This window comes from Salvia hispanica, chromosome 5 (genome assembly GCF_029641045.1).
Source record: "Salvia hispanica isolate PSC_SH4W2 chromosome 5, Shi_PSC_v1, whole genome shotgun sequence".
In the NCBI taxonomy this organism is placed as follows: Eukaryota; Viridiplantae; Streptophyta; class Magnoliopsida; order Lamiales; family Lamiaceae; genus Salvia; species Salvia hispanica.
The window spans coordinates 34,556,872-34,580,605 of NC_142696.1; the positions used below are offsets into that span (position 1 = coordinate 34,556,872).

Below are 23,734 nucleotides of genomic sequence, written 5' to 3' on the forward strand. Positions count from 1 at the left end.
TTATTTCATAGTCAGCATACATTAGTGGCCATGTTTCTACTACATTATTGTGGATTGTTGTGTACATTATTTGTGCTATAGTTTACATTATTTACCCCAGTTTGGTACATTAAAACATATTCATTATGTAGTAATGTATGCTCTCTACGGCAATAATGTAAACGACACAAGTCTCATGTTGGTATGTAGATACATTATTCATTTGGTGATGTAACATTATTCATTTTTAGCATGTCTTTATTTTAACACATATATGACGTATATTGTCCAACATACGATTATAATCTCACTTTTATTATGAACTTTTAAACAGGGTCGAAGAGGACAAGAGTATATTATAAAAATGACTTTGATGATTACTTTAAGGAGATGGATGTAGAGGATGTACGGGACGGAGGTCGTCGAAAAAGGGATGATGTACTCTATTTTAGGAGAACATGAACAGTGTATCAGAATTTTGTACTCCATTTAGTATTGCAAATGTAATGTAGTACTATATATTATTTTCTATGTTGACAATATTCGTGGAAGATATTACATTATTTAACAAATTATGTTTCAGTATGTTCTTCATCATGTATAAAAGTTTGTTATCTTAAATAATGTAAACCTACTTCATCAATAATGTAAGTCGTTACAACTTAATCATGTGGAATTATATACTTGGTTAAACAATGATGGAATAACAAGATACCAGTATAAAATATCATTATGTAGAATTCATTAATACGATAAGAAATATTAAATGAAATAATGCCTATGTTTTGCAATCTGTATTTGAAATATATAAAATGATGTGAATAAATTAATTAAGGTAACTAATCTAGAAGTTAACTAAAATAAAATCACGTCATGGTTTAAAGAATGAGAGATTCAAGGGATTGCAAATAACCGTCCAATATGTAATCTCCCATATATGCCCTTTTTTATTTTTTTAATAATTTCCAGCAATTCCACATGGCAAAATACAGGACATTAGATTGATAAATTGAATGGATGAGATCTGCTTGGATATTTGACAAAAAATTAGTTATGGACCTGATCACATCCCTATATATATATATATATATACTTAGTTAGACATTTTTAAAATTATACTCCCTCCGTCCCGGATAATTCGGGTCACTTTGATTGGGCACGAGTTTTTAGAATTGTAATGAAAAGTGGGTGGAAAAAGTTAGTCATTTTTGGGTGACTAAAGTCCACTTTTGGTCCCCTACATTTGTCCTAAAATTCTTTTTGGTCCCTTACATTAAGTTTGTGATCTTTTGATCCCAAAATAGTGTTTTGGTCCAAAAAATTCCTTTTCAGTTAAATAATGGTCAAAGTGTTTGACCAACTTAATAACTTAATTAGTATAATCTAATTAACTTACTTAACTATAATTATAAACTAAAGATAATTTTTTAAAGAAATAGAGTATACGGGATCCTCTCCATTCATACACCCACTTTCCCCAATTTTAACTTATTAAATTGAAATTTCACCCAAATTCAAAAAATTCCTACCATCGTCTTCTCCAACATGGCCAAAAAAAAAAACATGGAGGGCTGGTTTAACTGTAGCGGTGGCAGCGAACGAGACCTCCGTATAGCATATGACAGAGAAAAGGCGAAAGATGGAAGCGTCTAAACTCTTCCTCCGCCGCGAAATCCTTCTCCTCCACCGCGAAATTGTTCTCTGCCGCGAAAGCCACCTCCTCTGCGAAATCATCCTCCTCTACGAAGTCCTCCTCCGCCGAGATATCGACCTCCCTCGCCAAATCTTCCACAGCTGCTGAACACATGTTAGTTCAATATAGTACTATCAAGTAAATTTGTGACGATTTTGTGGAAAGCTTTGTGACTATTTGTGGAAAGCTAATTAGTTTGTATATTTTATTATTTGTAATAGGAAAAATGAGCAAAGTAAATTTCCTTTTAATCTGATTAATTTTATTTGAAGTAAAAGATTATTTTATAAAATATAATATTAAATTAATTAAGTTAATTAGGTTAATTAGATTATAATTAAGTTATTAAGTTGGTCAAACACTTTGACCGTATATTTTAACTGAAAAGGACTTTTTGGAACCGAAACAATATGTTTGGGACCAAAAGGTCACAAACTTAATGTAAGGGACCAAAAAGAATTTTAGGGCAAATGTAAGGGACCAAAAGTGGACTTTAGTCTTTTTGGGTCCTACCTTTATATATTAGTTTTATAATAAAATGTGAGTAGAAATGAGTTAGTGAAATACGAGGTCTACTACCAAAAATGATAAAAATGAAATGAGACAAATTATGATGCAGTTGTAGAATATAAAACTTGGTGGCTAAGAAAAGTATATTTTTGGTTTTATTTATTTCCTAGTTAATAGAATTAGGAGATGGAAAAAATATTAGTTATTTTTGCTTATTATCGTTTTAGTTATTTTCTTTCCATAAGTTTAGGATTTTTCTTTGCCTATATAAAGACTTCATTGTTGATCTTAAAAGACAGACTTTGAATAATAATTTGATATTGAGTTTTTATACTCCGAAGTTCTCAATTTAGTTGAGTTCTTTTTATCCATCAGTTAATCAATCTCATACGTTTCTACGTTCATTTTTGCCATCATTTGGTATCACGATCCAGGTTGATTATCAATGGTTGAACGTAGATATGGCGGCAGACGTGGCAATGCTCGTGGCGGCAATCGTGGTGGGGAACTTGGAGATCTCCCAAACGAAGAGGCTGCACGACAGCGTGATCTGCGCGACATCGAGAACGGTGATTTGAGACGACAGGTTCGAGACCTCCAGCGCGACATCGAGAACGGTGATTTGCAACAACAGGTTCGAGACCTACAATGACGATTGGCGCGACTGGAGAAGCGTCGGGGGAAATCCAACCCGATGAGATCTATTGCGCTGGAGAGTCGTCCGATGGACGATCCATTATTCAGTGACGTCTTCACATCATATGATGCGGATGAACCGTCGCAGAATTGTAACAACTTTATATTGTAGATGCCGGTGTATGATACGCCCGTATATGACGAGGATATATTGTTGATGTCGGTGTATGATACCCCCGTGTATGACGAGGATATATTGTCGATGTCGGTGCGTATACAACGAGGTTGAAGGGGGAAACCGCCTCCTAGGATTCATGTTTGGTAATGTCGATGGAGAAGTTGAAAGGGAGAAAGATCCTTCAGAGGAGGAAGATGATGAAGAATTCATGAAACGGGAGAAGAAAACCAAAGTGGAGAAGTTTTCATTGGTTGACCATTCGAAAATTGATTATCCTTCGCTCCGTAAGAATTTCTACAATGAAGTGAAGGAAATTTCAAAAATGACTTATGAAAAGGTTGCTGCACATGGGAAACAACTTGAATTGAAGGCACATGGAAAGGACATACCTACACCAATCAAAGCCTGGCACCACAGAGAATTGGCTACTAAAATTTTGGGTACTATTAAGAAGCTCAATTACGAGAAGCCCATGTCGACTCAACAAGCTTGTGCCTTGCCCGTAATTATGAGTGGTCGGAACTGCATAGGTCAGTCAATTATATATGGAGCTGAACATTTGTTGCGCCTATTTGTGAAATTTCCAGAATTATTGGCAAATGTGGAACGTGATGATGGAGAGAAAGTAGACTCGAGGACGAGTCTTTTTCAAGAAGGGGAGTATGATGCAGTTGTAGAATATAAAACTTGGTGGCTAAGAAAAGTATATTTTTGGTTTTATTTATTTCCTAGTTAATAGAATTAGGAGATGGAAAAAATATTAGTTATTTTTGCTTATTATCTTTTTAGTTATTTTCTTTCCATAAATTTAGGATTTTTCTTTGCCTATATAAAGGCTTCATTGTTGATCTTAAAAGACAGACTTTGATTATTTAATTTTACATCTGAGTGTTTATACTTTCCGAAGTTCTCAATTTAGTTGAGTTCTTTTTATCTACCAGTTCAGTCATTCTCATACCTCTCCGTTCATTTTGCATCAAATTATATGGAACATACCGAAATGGAAAATTGGGACTAATTATCTGGGACCGAGGGAGTAAAAGATAATTTAAAAACACACCATGCTACTTTGATAGAAACGGCGCTAATTACTCGAGCAACCAAACGACTACAATATGATTTAAAATGACTTCAATTAATATAATACTTTAACTGCCCTTTCCTTTTTCCTTTTTAACTTTTATTATTTAAGAATATCTATGAAAGAATAAAGATACATGCTTTGGAATATGCCGGATTTTCCGAATTTTATAAATTATAAGGGATACAAAATGACAAATATGTACATTTCATATTCCCAATTCCCACATATGCTAGCACCCTCCATAAACAATAAATAAAAGTTAAGTGTGATAAATAGCGATATTGACTTATGTGAAGAGTGACTTCTGTTCAATAGTAGATTAGGATCAAACCGTTGGATATGCCCTAATATGGAAGTCAAAATAATATGACATCATAGGCTTAAGAGTAGATGCTTCAAAATATTCCTTTTTTATTTATGGAGTATACATATAGATTATGGATGTATTAATATGATAATTCTCTTTATTGGGAGTAACATTATATTATTATTTTAGGTCGATAGATTCGAAAGATTGTGTGATTCTCAAGCTGCCATGTGAAAGATTGTGTGATTCTCAAGCTGCCATGTGACAGACTATTTTAATTAAATTAGAACATAAAAAAAACGTTGAAGGGCAGAATCGGTATTCTCTATTTTCAGTCGGTTACCAGATTGCAGTGTTATTCTATGAATATTACAGTGTCACATGCTTGCATCTTTCGTAATAGTTTTTAACTTACCAGATTGCAGTGTTACTCTATGAATATTGCAGTATTACTAAGTAGTAACTGCAGTTTACATATTACCAAATCCATTCCTGATTTAAATTTTGGGGAATTGATTAAAATACACACGCAATATCCAACACATAAAACTGCAATGTGGTATAGGTGATCCTCAACAATCTACTTCATCAATTCTTTATTAGAGCATCTAGGCCAGCCATAGGCTGGCCACAAACTCCTCCTGCCACATCATCAGCACTAAAATTCCCCCTGCCACATTATCAGGACAAACAACTGGACAAGCAATAGGTTAGCCACAACAATCAAAATTAAAAAATACAACTAAATTTACGAAATTAAACACAAAATACGTAATTAAATTTATGACACATATACATGAAAATTCATTAATTTTATTTTTTAAAAAAGTACATTAGATAAAAAAAATTACATAATTAAAAAAAACGGTCTTCCACACACAAGCCCCCGCCCCCGCCCCACTCTACTCCTCGTCGCCGTCGCCGACGTCCTCACCGCCACTCGGGACCCCCAAATCTACGGCATCTGAGCCCGCGTCTGATCCCCCCAACTGTGTCGCGGCGGCATCCAAATCGACCCGCATACTCTCGAGCATTGAGTGAAGAAACCTCTTCTCCACGGGGTCAGTTGTCTCCCTCCATTCAGCTAAGATCTTGTGCATCTGTTTACGCGTTTGTTGACGCGCGAAGAAGGCGCTCGGTTGGCGACTTGCCAGCAGGGGGGATGCCGACTGGACCTCTTGGGACCCCTAGGCGACTCCCCTCGTTGCCCGTTGCGCCCGCCTTTGACCAACCAGGCGAGTGCGGCGAGTAAACGATGGAGGGGACGAGAACTCCTGAACATCCTCGGGGAGGTCATGGGAACCGCCGCTGTAATCACCGCCATAGTTCAGTCGTTGCTTTTTCGGCCAGCCAGCATCGACACCCGCCCAGAACTTCTCGGAATCCATCAGCACCAAATAGCAGTTCCAGTAGGTGAATTCCTTATACAGCCCCGGCACGGGGAAGACTTTCTCCGCTATCCTCCTGCAGTCCTCGTCAGTTTGGCCACTGATCTTCATGCGGGGGGCATTGGTGTACAAGCCCGCAAATCGGGAGACCGCAGCCTTGATTCGCTCCCACCCCTTCCGGCACTCCTCCCTGCTGTATGCCTTCCCATGCGGGCATTTCCTCTTGTAGGCTGCTGCAATTTTAGCCCACATGTTGACGATCCTCTGATTGTTCGAAACGAGGGGATCATCGCAAACAAACACCCAAGCCTTGGACAGCGCGACGTTCTCATCATCCGTGCCGGGCTGCCGTCATCAGCCGGCTGCGACGACTCGCCGACCACCCTCTTGCCCTTCCTCTTCTTCTTCGGTTCGCCCCGGCCTCGCCCTACTCCCCCAAGGACGGGAGTGTCCGCCTCCTCGAGATCTATCCCCAGCTCCTCTAAGGAGAAAGTCTCTACCCCAGTGAACTGCATCTCCAATGGGGTCGATGTGTGCGAAGAGGCAGTCAAAAAATCAAGACTGGGACGATAGACATTGTCCCCCCCCCCCACCTCCCGCGCCACCCCGGCATCATTTGCATCACGGCACCCCACCCGGGCATCATCTGCATACCGGGTTACATCCCCGGTACCCCCTGCCCGCCGCAGGGCGGCATCATCTGCATCCCCCCGGATGCCATAGTACCCCCGACCGCCATCTCGGGCATCATCTGCTGCCAAGGGTACATGTTGTAGTACCCGCCCATCGGCCCCCATCCAGCTCTCGCGGGTACCGTGGGAGTTTGAGTCCCGCTCGTCGCTGGAGTAGACTCGTTGTTGTTATCCATTTCGCGTTGTTGCTCTTGTACAGAAATTAAGAGAGAGAGAAAACTCGTTAAAACAAGTGGTGTGAATGAAAATGACGTGAAAATTGAGTATATATAGTGTTTCGAAAATTTAATTAAAAAAAAATGCGCTGGCCGATCGCTCGCCGATCGCCAGCCTACAATGGAAGCGAGTGGATCGGCCAGCGCCCAGAATCGGTCAGCGCTCGCCGAATTTCTTGCCGAAATGGCGCTCGCCGATTGCAATGGTTCGGCGAGCGGACCGGCCAGCGCCGGTCGCTCGCCGACCATTGTGGATGCTCTTAGGGGTCTATCTTATAAATCTAAGGGCTAGGATTAGTGTTATGACGTCACTCTAAATATAGTGTCACTCACCCTAATGTTCCATGTATATTTAATTTTTATAGTATATACATATGGTAGGACTAATATTAATTACTACTACTACTACTATATTTTTATTTTAAATTTATGGTCAAATAAAAACTTTTAGATCAAAAATAGAGGTTGAGAATCTCATTTTTTTCGGTATGGATTTTAAGAAATGTTAAAAAAAGTTAGTATAAAAAAGTTAATGGTATATGAGTAGTTTATATAAAAAAATGGATGTTGGAAATCTCATTTCTTTTCGTCATATATCTTAAAATATGTTTAGAAAAGTGAGTGTAAAAAAGTTAGCGGTATATGAGTCTCACTTGTATATACAGTATATATTAGTTTTAAATAAAATATGAGGATAATAAGTTAGTGGAATGTGGAACCTAGTACCATTATTGATAAAAATAAATCGGAACTTCTATTAACGGATGGACCAAAATAGAAAAACGGATCATATTCGTGGATGGAGGAGTATGTTTTTTTAGCATGGACTAGTCCATATCATATGTCATTGACCCGAGCCCAACATTTAAGATAACTGGAGTGAGCCCAAATATTTAGAAGATATAGCTTTAAATTGGCCTCCTTAACTAGACGAACCTGATTCTATCACATCACATGCTTATTCTTTTGACACAAAATGTTTGTTTGTGAGTACCATGAATCCATGATCATGTGAATACTTATGTAATATCTGACTGTTCTACTTCTGTGCATACATGATCAGTGTGACAGTAACATAAAAATTATGAAGAATGCAAGTAGTTTTATATTTAAGTATTAACTTGATCTGTTAATCAAATTAAGATGTATGTTTGTTGCAAAATTATTTTTAATCCAAAACGATTATATTTCATGTCCGCACATAAGGAATTGAGAATATAATAAAATCTCTGCTAATTTGGGCCAGCTCGGACATTCAACTTCGGAGCCCATTATGAGTGTGAATTCAAAGTTGGAATTTACTTTACCGTGATTGTAGGGATTATATAGTCGACATATGAATATAATGGAGTATTTCGTTTGTAAATATTTATTCTATTTTTTTTATGTCATGCACATTTGATTTTATTTAAGAATACAAAAATAGTTTGATACCGTTTCGCCTTTTTCCACAAACTCAACAACTTTTTATGTTGTAGTAGCATAGAAAAATGAGGGCAGGGGTCGATTTATAAGAAATTGGACTAACGCAAAGTAAACGCTTCGTTTATTATTTTTATATGAAATTTTGAATTCTGATCTATTCATGGAGTAGTACTTATTATTTTAAAAAGCACAGACAAACTCAAATTTTGATACATTAGCTCTTCTGTCGCGTTGTTTACTTATTCTCTCTCCAATTTGCTAGAATAATTTTCGTTACCTTTACTCTCCCGTCTTCTTCCATATAAATGTCGCAATCTTCGCTCGATCTTCCGTCACGCGCCGTCAATCACGGAGGCTGTAGCGGCGACCGCTCATCGTCAAATTATTGTCATTTTATTCACTAATTAATTTTACCTAAACAAAACACAAAGCATCCTTTTTTTTAATCATAAAGTCTGTTTTGATTCACTGAAAATAAAAGTACTCCTATGTTGTTTATAAATTTTGGAAACCCAGCTTCATGTTTTTTTTAATGTGGTTTGCATTATTGCATCCTCGTAGAAAAAAGTAGTTGAACAAATATAATTAAACGTGCAAACAGACAAGCAAAATTTGTTTTGCGATTCCAATTCTTTTTGCATCTCTATGTTCATATATATACAACTAATAGAAAATTATAATACATTAATTAAAGAAATACTGAAAACTAATTTTAAAGGTCTGATGTAAAAAGAACAATGTGTTACCGGCACAATCAGGCAGTGGCGGACGCAGAAATATTTTTTAGGAGGGGTTGTACAGTAAATTTTTTTAGTTAATATAAATTTCTTTCGTCTTTTAAAAATAGAGATTTCTACAGCAACAATAGTTTTAAAGTAAAATTAATATAGAATGAAACATAAATTGATAAACTAGTTGAAATAATGTTAGTCGTAGTGGATAAAACCCCATCATTAAAAATAATAATAATATATGATAGGAAATTTTAAAATGACTAAAGAATCAAAAGATAAACATTTGATGAATTTACTGTATTTATTATTTATAAATTACAGTGCAACAATTAAATATTTTTAAAACACTAATAAAAGTAGAACATGTGATATAGGTGTAGCCTATAGGTACGGGACTGACATTTGCAAATTTTACCATTTTATTAATTTAATTAGCCTTACTTATCTCATCTTCTTCTTCAAACAGCAACGACAACCATTTTTTTAAAACTTCCTTCTGCAATTTCAAGTTTCAGCTCCTCCTTCTTATTCAATCTTTTACATTTTAGACTTCAAATACAGTAGTTTGGCAAGGGCTTAAAGACATTTTTCCATACATTTTGAATTTTTTTAAAGTACAAAATATTAAAAAAAAATTATTTGGGGAGGGCTTAAGCCCTTCCTCCCTTGGCTGTGTGTCCGCCACTGCAATCAGGCGTAATATTGCACATGAAGATCAATCAAATACTATGATTTTTCTATAAAAAGAAAAAAAAGGAGGATTCAGTCCATGAATAAATTAATTTTGTGTTACATGATTTTGTATCTGCTACATTTGATATTATATCATTGAGTTGAGTACGTAAAAAGTGAAAATTTAATTGGGAGAAAAGAGCGGTTGATATATATAGATGGTTCCATGACATAGAATCATAGATTAATAATAGTAATTATAAAAAAAATCAGAAGAAGACTAAATCACCAAACCCATGTGAGCCTCAACCGAAGGAATCATACTAGTCGCGCCGCGTAAATTAGTTAATCTATAACAATCCATTCATTAGGTTTAATAATTAAGGAGACAAAAATAATTAAAACCAGTCAACTTCATCTACCAAAAGCATAGAGTTTTAGTCGCGCCGTGTAAATTAGTTAATCTGTAATAGGTGTAACTTTTAAAGGAAAAAAACAATTGTAAAATAGTCAAATTTTATCCAGCAAAGGCATACGGTATTAATCATATTAGTCGCACCGCGTAAATCAGTAAATCTATAATAGTCACGTTGAGTGGATCGAATTAGGGCTGACAATTTTTGACACAATACGATAACACGATACAAACCGGCACGAAATTAATGGGTTTGGGTCAGAGCTTATCGTGTTCGTGTCCTTATCGGGTCGACCCATTAAGGACACTAAAATTTCGTGTCGGGTTCGTGTTATCCGTTAACAATGCGTGTTAGTGTCGTGTTCGTGTTATCCGTTAACATATAATATTTTAATATTATTATTCTTATTAACACATAATATTTTAATATTATTATTCTTATTATTTTCATTTTTCAATACTTATTTTCGTGTCATTAATGGGTTCGAGTCGTGTTGACCCGAAACGGTTCGTGTCGTTAATGGGTCCGTGTTCGTGTTTGAGGTTTTCTTAATGGGTCGTGTTCGTGTTTGTTGTTATCGTGTTCGTGTCGTTATTGTGTCGACACGATAACGACCCGACACACACGATTTGCCACCCCTAGATCGAATTGATTATCTATGTACTTAATGTTTTAATTGATTTTTTTATTTTTATAGACTTCGTATTTCTTGTCATTTAAATTCTTTAGTCATTTCCTTCATTAGCTATATCGACTGATGCAGTTTTAGACTATGCTTTAATGGTTTTTAATTTTTTGACCTTCGTAGACTTCGTATTACTTGTCTCTGGAGTATTATCAGTAGTGCTCTGTTGCTTCATTTTTGTGGTGATGTATAGTCACAGTCTTATAGACAGTGGCGTTATCTTAAACCATCTAGTTCACTAGAATATATTTTTTCCTCATGTATGGCGATATCTCGGTCTTATGCATCGTCTATGATGAAGTGACTAAATCCTCATTGTTTTCTAATATTGTCGAGTGGTGCGTAGTAAGACGTATACAAATTCTCGATAATTGCAAACTTTGTCATGTGTTTTGTGATGGTTGTTCGGAGTTTTTGTTCAACTTTGAGTTATTGTTAGACTTCTTTTTTTTTTTTTTATGATCAACAGATGATATGCTTAAGATGTGTTCTTCTTTATAATTTTTAATAGAACAGATTTATTCGAATATGTGTGCGTTTATATATTTTTGTTTGTTTTTGTCATGAACTGGTTCTGCATTGCAAAGTCAATTGTATTAGCTCGTCAATAATCAGGCCGAAGCATTTCTTTATATAAAAGAATTGTAATCACCATACACAAAAAATGAGTTTTTTTTTTTAAATCTTCTCCAAGCATACATCAAATTGAAACTTATTTTTGGGGTTACTACCTACGCTTTCGAATAGGCACTCAAACTTAATTTTTGTGAAACAATACCAAATATAGTGTTAGTGTAAAAATTTTGTGAGACAAACTAAAAAATGGTGTAATTTTTAAATTTGGTGTAAATGATTGAAGTAAACTATTTTTTGGTGTGATATATACTTAAAAATGAGTTTGAATTTAATGGAAATAGTTGGAGATGAATAACAGAAAATAAACTTTAACTTAAGAAAACAAATAAATTTAACTAAAATTGCAAACGAATTAAATAATTGAGATAAAATGAACTCGAACTAGAGTAATTCCACACTAGTCAAAGATAAATTAATTTTCATGGACCAACTAGTTGTACAGTACTCTTAATTTATTGATAGCTAGTAGTAGTACCTAGTAAGAAATGCTTCCTTACAAAATAAAACCTTTCGAATAATCGAATGTGACATAGTTGGTGATTATTATGACAAATTTATATGTTGATTTGGCCTCATGATTGAAATAGCAAATAATTCTACTATGTAATATTCTTATTTTATTTACAAACACGTTTCAAACAAAAAACCATCGAGTTGGACATTTAGAAATTTTAAATTCTTCATTTTAGCCTTCCATTTCCGACGTGGGACCCCTGGACTAACGATAAATTTTGCAGAGTTACTTTTAAATACTCCTAGTTATTACTATTTAAATTAAAATTTAATCCATTATGATTTATATTTTTATTGAATGCTAATAATGCACTGAAATAAACTGAGATTGAATAATTGAGCATCAATATTGTCAAACTGCTATTGGCCGGCAAAGCAGAATGGACTATTTCATTGTTTTCAACTGTAGACTAATTCCATTTCTATGTTTTGTGATTTTCAATAGTGGCGGATGTATATTTTTGATCTACTTGTAATGTATTTTTAAATGGACAAAAAAGTGGTTTTCTGTATTAAATGAATGAAAAAATGTTAAAAGTATTTTGTTGATTTCAAAAATAGTAGCAGAATATTTTGTTTGGGATTAATTTAAAATGAAATTTAACGAAAAAGTTACGAAAAGTCAAATAAAACGTGTATTAATAAACATATTTATAAAATAAAATAAGATATTTTATAATTAAATATCTAATGTCATAAGACATTTAATAACATATGAATGATTTAATAATATATCTAAGGGTATGCTAAAAATGTCGGACCAATGAAAACACATTGATTTTGTTATGAATGAATTGATTATATCATATCCACACACTCTTCCAAAATATTTTGGTGAGAACATTCACGTAGTAATCCTTCCGTCCCAAAATAATTGGCACTCTTACTATTAGCACGAGTTTTAAGAAATGTAAAAAAAAGTTATTTGGAAAAATTAAATGTGAGATCCACTTTTTATATTGGTTTTATTATAAAATATGAGTGACTGAGTGAAGTGAGTTAATAGATAAAAATGATAATTATTGTGAGACAGATAGAATAGTATTTTTCAAATTTAACAGGTTGGTAAATTGGAATTTCAAGTAAAAAGAATTCAATTATGAAGATTTTACAAGGGGCAAAACGATAAATAAATATTCCCACAATTCGATAAATGAAGATGTAACATTATGTCCATAATTTTAGTAAATAAAAAATGTGAAACGCGGTATTAGCTAGATCTGAGCACAACAGAAATGGCAAGTAACATTTCAAAAAATTTAAACAGAAATATAAAAATATCTTCATGTTGCTTCAGCATTCATCCAATTATGAAGAGTTCAAACTTACCAAAAACAGAGCACCACCGGGTAAAGCAATGGCAACTCTCAATCTCTTTCTCTCTCCAAAATTCACCTCACCTCTCTCAAAGTCAAAACATTCCATCACATAAACTCCGCCCACGCAAATTTACAAACTTAATTTCATAAAGTTTATCCAAAAATGTCATCGCCGGCGCCCTCTTCGCCTCCGACAAACACCACCGCCCCACCGCCCGCCGCCACCTCACCTCCGCCGCCCACTCCCACAAGTCCTCCACCACCTTCGCCTTCGCCTCCGCCTCCGATACCGCCAACTTCAGCGCCGCCTCCTACCACCTCCTCCCCGCCGCCACCGGTACCGTCAGCTCCTCCTCCGTCGACGCCTACAACCCCGGCAAGCCCCCCCCCACCGCCCATCACCACCCCATCGCCGCCTGCCCCGACCGTTCCATCTGGATCCCCTCCGTCTCCGCCGGCGCCCTCCGGCGGCGTCTCTCGCTCACCGCCGACTAGTAGTCGATCTCCGCCGCCGCCTTCGAAAGACTCGGGGTCATCGACGGGGTTGGTGGTTGGGATTGCTCTGGGAGGCGTTGCATTGGCAGTGATTCTGATCTTGCTGTTTATATTCTGCAAGAAGAAGAAGAAGAGAGTGCAGCAACATGACTATTACGTGCCTCCGCCGCCTCTTCCCTATAAAGGTGATCAATTTAGAATTGCAGATTCTTTGATTAGTGATGGTTAAATGTTGATTTTGTCACCCGTTGCAATTCCGATTCAATTTAAAATCCCCTTTCTCAATTTAAATTTTTGATGCTGAAATTGTTCAATATCTTTACATTCTTTTTCCAGCTGATCACTATGCTGGCCAAGTACAAAATTGGCAAAGCAATGCTCCTCCTCATCATGCTGTTTCAATGCCGCCTGTTGGTGCTTCGAGGCCTCCACTCTCACCTTCTCCTTACATGAGCAGCAGTGGAGGTTCTGGTTCCAATTACTCAGGCTCTGAAACGCCCCTTCCGCCGCCTTCACCTGGCATGTCTTTAGGCTTCTCGAAGAGCACATTCACATACGAAGAGCTGGCAATGGCAACGCAGGGATTCTCGGACGCCAATCTGCTTGGGCAGGGAGGCTTCGGTTACGTGCATAAGGGAGTCCTTCCGAATGCTAAGGAGGTCGCAGTTAAGCAGCTCAAGGCTGGAAGCGGACAAGGGGAGCGTGAGTTCCAGGCGGAGGTCGAGATCATTAGCAGAGTGCATCACAAGCATCTCGTCTCTTTGGTTGGATACTGCATCACCGGAGTTCAGAGAATGCTCGTCTACGAGTTTGTTTCAAACAATACCTTGGAATTCCACCTTCATGGTTAGTAGCTGCTTTGACATTTCAACTTTGTCTATACATGAAACCTTATGACTTTGACATGTTTTAGGTAAGGGAAGACCAGTGATGGATTGGGCAATGAGGTTGAAGATTGCTCTAGGTTCAGCAAAAGGACTTGCATATCTACATGAGGATTGTAAGTATAATGAGATCCATAAATACTGTTCATCCTGTTTCAATTATAAAAAGGTGGAATATGGTTACACTACTTCTCTTCTATTTTGTTTTAAAATGCTTTTTTTTTTTCTAATCAGGTCATCCAAAGATCATCCATAGGGATATCAAGGCCTCTAATATTCTTCTGGATTTTAACTTTGAAGCAAAGGTAATATCTTCAAGCTCGTGTCTGTTATTTTCTCGAAAATTAATGCTACCAGGGGGATTTTTCTCAGAGATGGGGTTTTTGCTGATGCTATGTAATTTTACATATCAGGTTGCAGATTTTGGTCTTGCAAAGTTGACTTCTGATGCAAATACTCATGTCTCTACAAGAGTGATGGGAACTTTTGGGTATGAAATACTTCTCTTTTGTTTTACTGTTTAACTGTAAGGTTTGTTTATATGTATGGATAGATAAAATATTCAGAACCCTCTCTCCCAAACTGATTTTGCAAGGCACTGTGTTTGAACTGATCTCCGTTCAACTTTTCCGTGCAACAGGTATCTGGCTCCAGAGTATGCTGCCTCTGGAAAGCTAACTGAAAAGTCTGATGTGTTCTCTTATGGTGTTATGCTTCTCGAGTTGATCACTGGACGCAGGCCTGTCGACTCAAATCAAACTTACATGGATGATAGTTTAGTCGACTGGGTGAGTTGAAACAAACAAAAATTACTTTTGTAGTGACATCTGTGCATTACGTATCCATACGCATAGATGCTAACACGAAGCAATTTTGATACAGGCGAGGCCGTTATTGACTCGCGCTCTTGATGATGGGAGCTATGATTCTCTCATCGATAGAAGGCTGGGAAGTGATTATAATAGGAATGAGATGGCTCGGTTGGTGGCGTGTGCTGCTGCCTGTGTCCGTCATTCTGCAAGGCGTCGCCCGAAAATGAGCCAGGTATAGTGATGGCGGCTCACATCTCTGTGTTTTTTAGCAACAAAGATGATATGCTTACCTATCTTGTAAACCGTGGCACAGGTGGTGAGGGCCTTGGAAGGAGACGTGTCGCTGTCGGATCTGAACGAAGGGATCACGCCTGGACACAGCACTGTGTACAGTTCGAATGGAAGCACAGACTATGATGCAGCGCAATACAACGAGGACATGAAGAAGTTCAGGAAAATGGCGCTGGGCACGCAGGAGTACGGAAGCAGTGGCCTATACAGCAATCCGACAAGCGAATACGGGTTGAACCCGTCTGGCTCGAGCAGTGAAGGCCAACAAACAAGAGAATTGGAGATTGGAAGGAGATGAAAAGACATTGAAGGTTTCAGCAGTGGTGGTGCTTGACACATTCCTTAACATCAACCGTGTATGTTCATGCAAGATTTCAAGGATTGCATGTTTTGCCTTTTTCAATACCTAATTTTTTAAATTCTTCTTTTTTCTTACTAATATTAAATTGTATTTATAATGTGTTATAAAAAGCTCATACATATTCTTTTAAAGAATTTTTTGGCTTTGTTTAAAGTTTTTTTTTTTTTTTTAATATTGAAATAAAGTCGTGGAATATAGTATTCATGCATATATAAGTCCACTTTGATTGATTTATTTATTTTTGGCTTGCTGTGATCCAGCTGGATTATTGAGTTTGGATGAAGAGGCATATTTGTCATTCAAAATTCTTTATTATGGAAAAGAAAAAGTTCATGTTTAGCTGGCTGGATTGAAATTTGGATAATGTTGATTTAGTAGAATTTGGGTGTTACTTTCAAATGTGGTTGTGGTGGTCTCATCGTAGCACATATTTGGAGGGTTTTCTTTTGGTTGATGAAAAGCATGTGCTAACAAATTGTTTCAATCTCGAACATGGCTTCTCCATTTCTTTTACAATTTGTATTCCATTAGTCTTATAAAATTCGTATTTATAATATTTGGTTAAATGAGATATTTAAGAGTAAAAGAAAGATATATTATATCCTAATTTACTAGTAAGATATACTCCCTCCGTCCCCCATTAAGAGTCACATTTTTCCATTTCGGTCCGTCCTCAATTAAGAGTCACACTTTATTTTTACCATAAATAGTAAGTAGGTCCCACATTCCACTAACTCAATTCGCTCACATTTTATTATAAAACCCATATAAAAAATGGGTTCCACGTTCCATTAACTTTTTCAACCAACTTTTTTTTACATTTCTTAAAACCCGTGTCCGGTCAAAGAGTGACTCCTAATAGGGGACGGAGGGAGTACTTTATTCGTTGCATAAAAATAGTTAACTTTTATCTATTTATAAAATTAATTCACATTCACTTATATAGTTAAAGATTAATTATGTGGATTTTGTTATTGTTAGTTTAATAATATTTACTTCTTTTTTATTTATCAATTGCAAATTAAAATATGTATATGTACCGTTTCAAAAAGTCATGAACCCTACTGTCCCTGCATAAGTCAACAGCGAATTATCAAGAATAAAAATAATTGATAAGAGGTAAGTAACCAAGATTTTTGACCAGATGTAAATCCAGATTTCAGAGTTGAGCTTCTCATATTATAATAACGTGCTCTTTTACGTCTATTGCTTATTAGCTCTAAAAAATTAAAATTGGAAATCGATGCTAATGCTAAGCTTCTCAGACATAGACCCATGAGATCTATATATCCATGATTTTGTCAAGAAAATTTAATTACGTGCCTCTTTTTAGTTTGTTTCAATAATTCTTTCTCAATACTAATTATAAATAAATTACATGGGTGTACAGCACAAACTAATACCCAAGCTAGCTATTGTCAACAGGCACCAACTCACCCCATTAATTTGTTCTAGAAATATGATGCTCCAATTCATGCAAAAAAATTGATCGAAACAAATCATGAAGTATCTGAACCACTCAAGCGTAATATCCCATTTTAGATTAGTTCATAAAGCAAAGCAAACAATTAAATAGATTTGTTTCTGTTATGTTATAAACTACTATTAAAATAGTATCAGTCCAATATTGGATGGATATTATTTACTTATTTATTAAATAGGAGTATAGATTTATGTATCAAAGTTTTTATTATCTCATTAGTGATTTTATTAATTTTATTATATTTTCATATTAATTGTACTATCAATTAATATCTTCGTTTACAATTATTCTTCAAAACGAAAAACTAAACAGTCATCACTCATCTCATATCCGATTAGAAGGAAAATATTGATAACTAAATTGATAAATTTAAGGGGAAAAAAAGGTTACTCCATAGATAGGTTTATTTTATATATCAAAATTTTGGATGAAATAACAAACACAAAAACTTGGGTAAGTGTGCGCTTACCTTCAGCGCAACCATTAATTACAATATATTAGTGACTTTGATTATAATATTTAAACATTAAATATAATGATGGTGTGCTTAGTATCTTGTACCGTCGGCGTATAGAGTGTTTTTCAATAATAAAATCAGTAAAAATCTGGATGTGATCGATCAAACTATATTATATATCCTGTTGAGATTCGGGACACTTTTGGTCAATAAATTGGAACTCTTATTATATACACCGATATTTTTAAATATTGGGCCACTATAATTGGGCTATTCGGTGGACTAGTACACAGGATACTTTGGGCTCATAGTTGATGGGCGGAATCTACGAAATATGTTTCAATTAATTAATTGCGTAAAAGCATACTCCTTCCGTCCCTAATAATTTGTTACCATTTGACCTGACACGAATTTTAAAAAATATAATAAAAAGTGGATTGAAAAATTTATTGGCACGCGGATCCTACTTTTATATACTCCCTCTGTCCCATTAGAAATGCAACGTTTTCCTTTTTGGGTTGTCCCACTAAAAATGAAACATTTCCTAAAATGGAAACATCACTCTCTCTACTTTTCCCTTTCTCTTACTTTACTCTCTCTTCATTAACTCACAAAACAACACTTGCATAAAATCCTGTGCCGGAAACCAAATGTTTCATATTTATTGGGACGGATGGAGTATTAGTTTTATAATAAAATGTGAGTGGTAATGAGTTAGTGAAATGTGAAGTCTACTGCCAAAAATAGTAAAAGTGAAAGGTGATAAATTTTTAGGGACGGATGAAAATGGAAATAAGTGACAAATTTTCACAGGGATGGGTGGAATAAAATAAATTATTGGATTATTGGTTTGAAATTGCATTGCGAAAATTTCGTTATAGTATTAGTGTTTTGATGGGTATCAAAAATCAAATGATGATGAAACGTATGATGTTATAAGTCGTAGCTCAAATGTTAGATGCTAAGTCATTTGGTTTATAGGAATTTAATTATGAGTGAACTGATCGTCAAAGTCACCAAATGTTGTGAATGCACAATCACAAAGTTAACAACAAAGAACTAATAGGATCGAGATTACAGAACTACATTGAGTGTTGAAATAGCAAAGAAGGATCCAAAGAAACATAAGAAAAGAAAAACAAGCACAAAGACATAGTCTACCAGCCATGACATAATGGAGAGGTCGTCTTTGCAATTGGCGACTGAATAAAATAACAAGATTGCCACACAAAAATGGCTAATCGTACTTTAGCTCGCCCAGCTGTAGGCTCGAGCGATTGTTATTTTATAAAAAAAAAAACATATTAATGAACTCACATTTACCAAATGCAAGAAAGAGATTAAAAAAAACCAACAAGTTTTAACACCGAGGTTTGAACAATATATTTGCAATTAGAAGGGTTTAATATAAGTTATATAAACACTACTCAATGTTTCTAGTAGAGTAGTAGTATATACTTTAGAGCAATTTTTTTTGTTTCACCCATTATAATCAAACATTTATTGATTAGTATTTTTCCTAAACACTAATTTGATCCGAACTAAAACAAATTCAAAACCAAAAGTTTTGATTCTCGGTTAATCAATAACCAACCTGAGCAACCTCTATTGATTCGATTATTAATTAATAAACGATAATCGACTAACTGAATACAATCCACACGAGGTTGAAGTCATTTATATATTCATACATTTTTACAGTGGATTCATATATATTGAAAATCTGAACACTTTATATTGATTAGAGGTTGACAAATCGTGAGGATTGTATTATGTTATTGGGTCAGTCTGAATTAATGACCCAGCTCAATAAGGCCTACACGAACTTGGCCTCTTAAGGAATTTTTCAGCCCTAAACAAGAACCCATCTTGCTACTTTCAAACCCAAACACAATCCACACACGACAAAATGACACGGTATAATATGGTAGATACTAGATACAACACGATAACAACCCGAATATGATATTACACAATAAAACCTAATATTACATAATTAAAACATGATATTACACAAGTAAACTTGATTCACACAATTAACTAAAACCTTATACTCCACAATAAAACCTTATTTTAAATCTGATATACCACATTATAAACCTGATGCACACTATTAAATAAATCTGATCTACACACATCTATCTTCCTTAATCCAAGTGCCAAAATAGACGTCTCTATTAATAAGAAACCCACCAATTCCAATTTAAATCATCTTTAGTTGTGATTCACAACTCAATTTGACGGTTGCAGAAACGGAAGGTGAATTAATGATGCAATTTACCTAGATCTTGACATTTTAGATTTATTAGTAAACTTGTTTTGTGGCATATATTAGATGAATCTTAATGTGTGTATGCTATAGATTATTATCTCCTAGCATATTATATTGTCCTAACTAATTCTTGTATCTTTATTGCACTTTTGAAGAGATCTTCCCGACGCAATTGATATGACGAGTGAGCAGCCGCAAAAACCCTCATTTTGCCAATGTTAGGTTAGGGCACAACTGATGCAGTTCAAGGCATTGACGGCAAGGACATCAACTTATAAATAGTGAGAATAGTCGTTTTTGAAGTCGGACTTGATATAAGGTTTCTTGAAACTAGAGTTTCTTTTAATTTTTTGTGTGATTGTTCTATCTTGGTCGATTGTCAACAACAACCATATGCTTCTTATCTACTTTTAATGTAAGGCTTGTTAAACATTGTGTCCACATTGTTGAATATTTGTGGTCTAGTTTTAGTTGGACCTTTGTATTTAATTGGTTTTGGGCTAGTCCCAATTGATTAAATACTGGAGCCCAATATTGTGTAAGGGAAGCCCAATCCGGCTTGACCCATTACTTACCTTGATCACACCGATGCTTGCCACGTGGAGCTCTCACCCGGATCCTGCTTTGAGGCCGTTGATCTTGAGCTGTGTTTGTTAAGTGAGAGGCCGACCTCTCACTTACCCTATTCTGTTAATCTCTCTCTCTCACTCCAGAACTCTCTCTGCCTTCTCTCTTCTTTCTCTCTCTTGTTTTCAGGGCGACTTCGCCGATGAACTCCTCAGATCTTTGGTTTACACCGATCGATCCTTGTTTTAGTGGGTTCTATAGGTTTAGATCTTGAGTTTGGAGACTTTCTCGGTTTCCATTAGAGTGTTGGAAGGATTCTTACTTAGGGTTTGAATCTGGTGAAGTCTAGCGTTCAAGAAGTGAGAACTTGTGAGGATCTTGTGGGTTTCTGGTGATTGCGAGGTGTTCTGACAGTTGGTGTGGCAATTGGTGTGGCTAGGGGTTCTAACCTGCATTCGACGGTTTCTCCCTTGTGACTTGTGGTAGAAGTGTGTGAGGAGGTCCTTGGCCTAGTGTAGTCACTGTTGTGACCTGAACCATATCCTTACTATTCTGTCTTAGTTGTTGTTTCTTGCTATTACTTAGATCCGAAAGGATCTTGTGTTGGTTTACTGATCTATCTACTTAGTGTGCATGTACTAATTGGGCAAGGACTTGGATTCCAGATTGGTAGAAATCTGGAAATAGTTAGGGTTCCAATTAGGGCTTATATATGTAATAGTTAGATATCTCAGTGTTCTAGATTACTTGTAATCTTGTAGCAACCTTTGTGCTTGGCTTGTAACTTCTGAGATTAGCCATCTCAGAGATCAATCAATAAAAGAGGTCCCGGTAATTAGTGAATCCCGAGTGATCTGATCCCTACACACATCTATTAATTCCTTTTTGCTAAGTATAAATTCTCATGCACTGTGTTAATTTATAACTTTTTATTCACTCACAAAGTTAGTTCTTGAAGGAAATATTCTATAATCGTGTGTTTGTCAAAAATATCAACAAACAAACCGGACAAACTAAAACTAAAAAAGAAAAATTATGCTTTTATTTCACTCTCATATTCATATAATAATGCCTAATACTGAAACGAAAAAAAAGACATACAAATTTGCTAGCTGGCCTAGTGAAATTGGAAGGTAAAGAGATTGAAAATGGTGTTATTACAAGTATTTGCAAGCGCCGTGGGAAAATAAGATCTGTTTGGTGAGGAGCTTTGAAGTGATAAGAGGGGAGCATGATAAATGAGTTGTGTGCAAAGTCTTGACCAACTTGCCAAGATGGCGTCCCTTGGACTGAATACTGAACTCGAGCTTAAATCGAATTCCGGCTTCCCTGTTGGAGTCGGCCAGCACCATCCCCGCCCCGTACAGAGGAACATCTCTCCCCACCAGCTCCACTCGCATCATCCTTGTGCTCTTTCTTGGCTGGTAGTATTTCTTCAGCTGATAATCAATCTCATCTAATTATAATGTCTAGTATTCCACATATTTTGTATTTTAGTATTATTTTTTTCAGACTTATTTTTAATTTTCTAATTTGTTTCTAACTGCTCAAAAATAGCAGATGTCTTTGTTTTGGATGCAATTTTTTAGTAAGAAATTAACTAGGATATCTTTGATTATTCAATTATTTTTTATTTGTTTATTTATCAATAATAATAAATTAAATACCTGGCCGGTTGCAACGGTGACATCTAAGAATTTGAGACGAGCAGTGTGGGAAGTGACATCAATTCCAAAAAATGTAGCAGGATTGTAAATCACCAAATTAGCTGAACAGTTGACTGTGATCAACGTTGTTGGAACACCTGTGTGGTCTGATCCTTCTCCAAAATAAAATTTTGTAACCTTTAAGCTCTGTCACCATTACAACAAACATGGAGTATAAAATCAGTTTGCAAATATATATCAGTTAATATCATAAACAAAATATCAGTTCTGACTCAATATTAATTTGTTAATTTATGAATCTCAGTTAGTTCCTAACTTAATATCAGAAACTGATATGTTTTGTTTCTAGTACATTCTCGATGAATCGCCCTTGTTATATACTCCCCCGTCTACGATATAAGCCCCACTTTGATTCGGTCTGGATTTTAAGAAATGTAAAAGAAAGTGGTGAAAAATATTAATGGATGTAAGAATGTACTGGAGTGTAAGAGCCCCTTCGTAAAATGGAAAATCAAAATAGCAAATTGGGACGAGTGTATAGTTAAAAAAAGAGGGATACCTTGATGGTGATTTGAGATTTATAATTCCTGGTAACCCCAAAGAAACCCAACCAAATCATTGAAAAGAATAGGAGAAATGAGATGCCAAGAATGAGGCAATTGCACTGCCTGGCATAGGCTTTCTCCCCATAGTAATCGTCATGAAAGGCGCCCTCCTCCGACACCACGTTGCAGTAGTGCTTGTTCCACCTGCGGCGGCTGGCGGCGGTGGTGGAGGAGGAGGAGGTGAGAGAATGCCTTGGAGCGGTGGGCGAGTCCAACGTGCTACGGTCGTTGGAAGAGGAGCACTTGTCAATGTCGTCGTGGGAGTCTCGCGAGGGGCTCTGCACGTAGTAGCCCCTCGGAGACGCCGACGACGGCCGGACGCTCGTCATGTCCGATTCGGACGTCGCGTGCATCATCTTTCCTTCCAAAACCCGATCACAAATATCAAGATCTAACCACAGGAGAAATGGTCACTTGGTTCTATATATGCATGCTTGCCTTGGTGTATTTATTTATTTAGTTACTACTATTTTGCGACAAAATTGCATGAACTGGTCACGGTTGATGCTACATCGACGGTGGGTTTATTGATTAGCTTGTCAAATTAATGTGCATAGAATTTTATCATGTTTAGAGCATTCACAATGTGTCTCTCCATCATTCTTTTTTCCCCTTATTTATTCACATCACTTTTTTACCCTATTTCTTACTCAAGAGATAACAACCGACGATTATCCATCATTCCACCATCTCTTCATTTAATAATTCATAAGTTTTACTATTTCATTTTTTTCTTATCTTTTTTACCAATCAATAAT

The 23,734-nt window shown here is 36.0% G+C and overlaps 2 protein-coding genes across 2 annotated transcripts; one reads left to right on the forward strand and one right to left on the reverse strand.

Annotated features, from left to right (window-relative positions):
• The first annotated feature begins 13,056 nt into the window (after window positions 1-13,056).
• On the forward strand, window positions 13,057-16,078 carry LOC125186303 (proline-rich receptor-like protein kinase PERK1). The gene is made up of 8 exons (XM_048082653.2): window positions 13,057-13,762; window positions 13,914-14,423; window positions 14,491-14,577; window positions 14,696-14,766; window positions 14,875-14,951; window positions 15,102-15,249; window positions 15,344-15,505; window positions 15,587-16,078. The coding sequence occupies exons 1-8, from the start codon at window positions 13,246-13,248 to the stop codon at window positions 15,860-15,862; spliced, it is 1,848 nt and encodes a 615-aa protein (XP_047938610.1). The 5' UTR covers window positions 13,057-13,245; the 3' UTR covers window positions 15,863-16,078.
• A 5,676-nt stretch (window positions 16,079-21,754) lies between these two features.
• LOC125186927 (uncharacterized) lies at window positions 21,755-23,336 on the reverse strand. The gene is made up of 3 exons (XM_048083415.2): window positions 22,931-23,336; window positions 22,372-22,557; window positions 21,755-22,143 (listed from the first exon to the last, which is right to left on the reverse strand). The coding sequence occupies exons 1-3, from the start codon at window positions 23,330-23,332 to the stop codon at window positions 21,862-21,864; spliced, it is 870 nt and encodes a 289-aa protein (XP_047939372.1). The 5' UTR covers window positions 23,333-23,336; the 3' UTR covers window positions 21,755-21,861.
• Window positions 23,337-23,734: the final 398 nt, after the last annotated feature.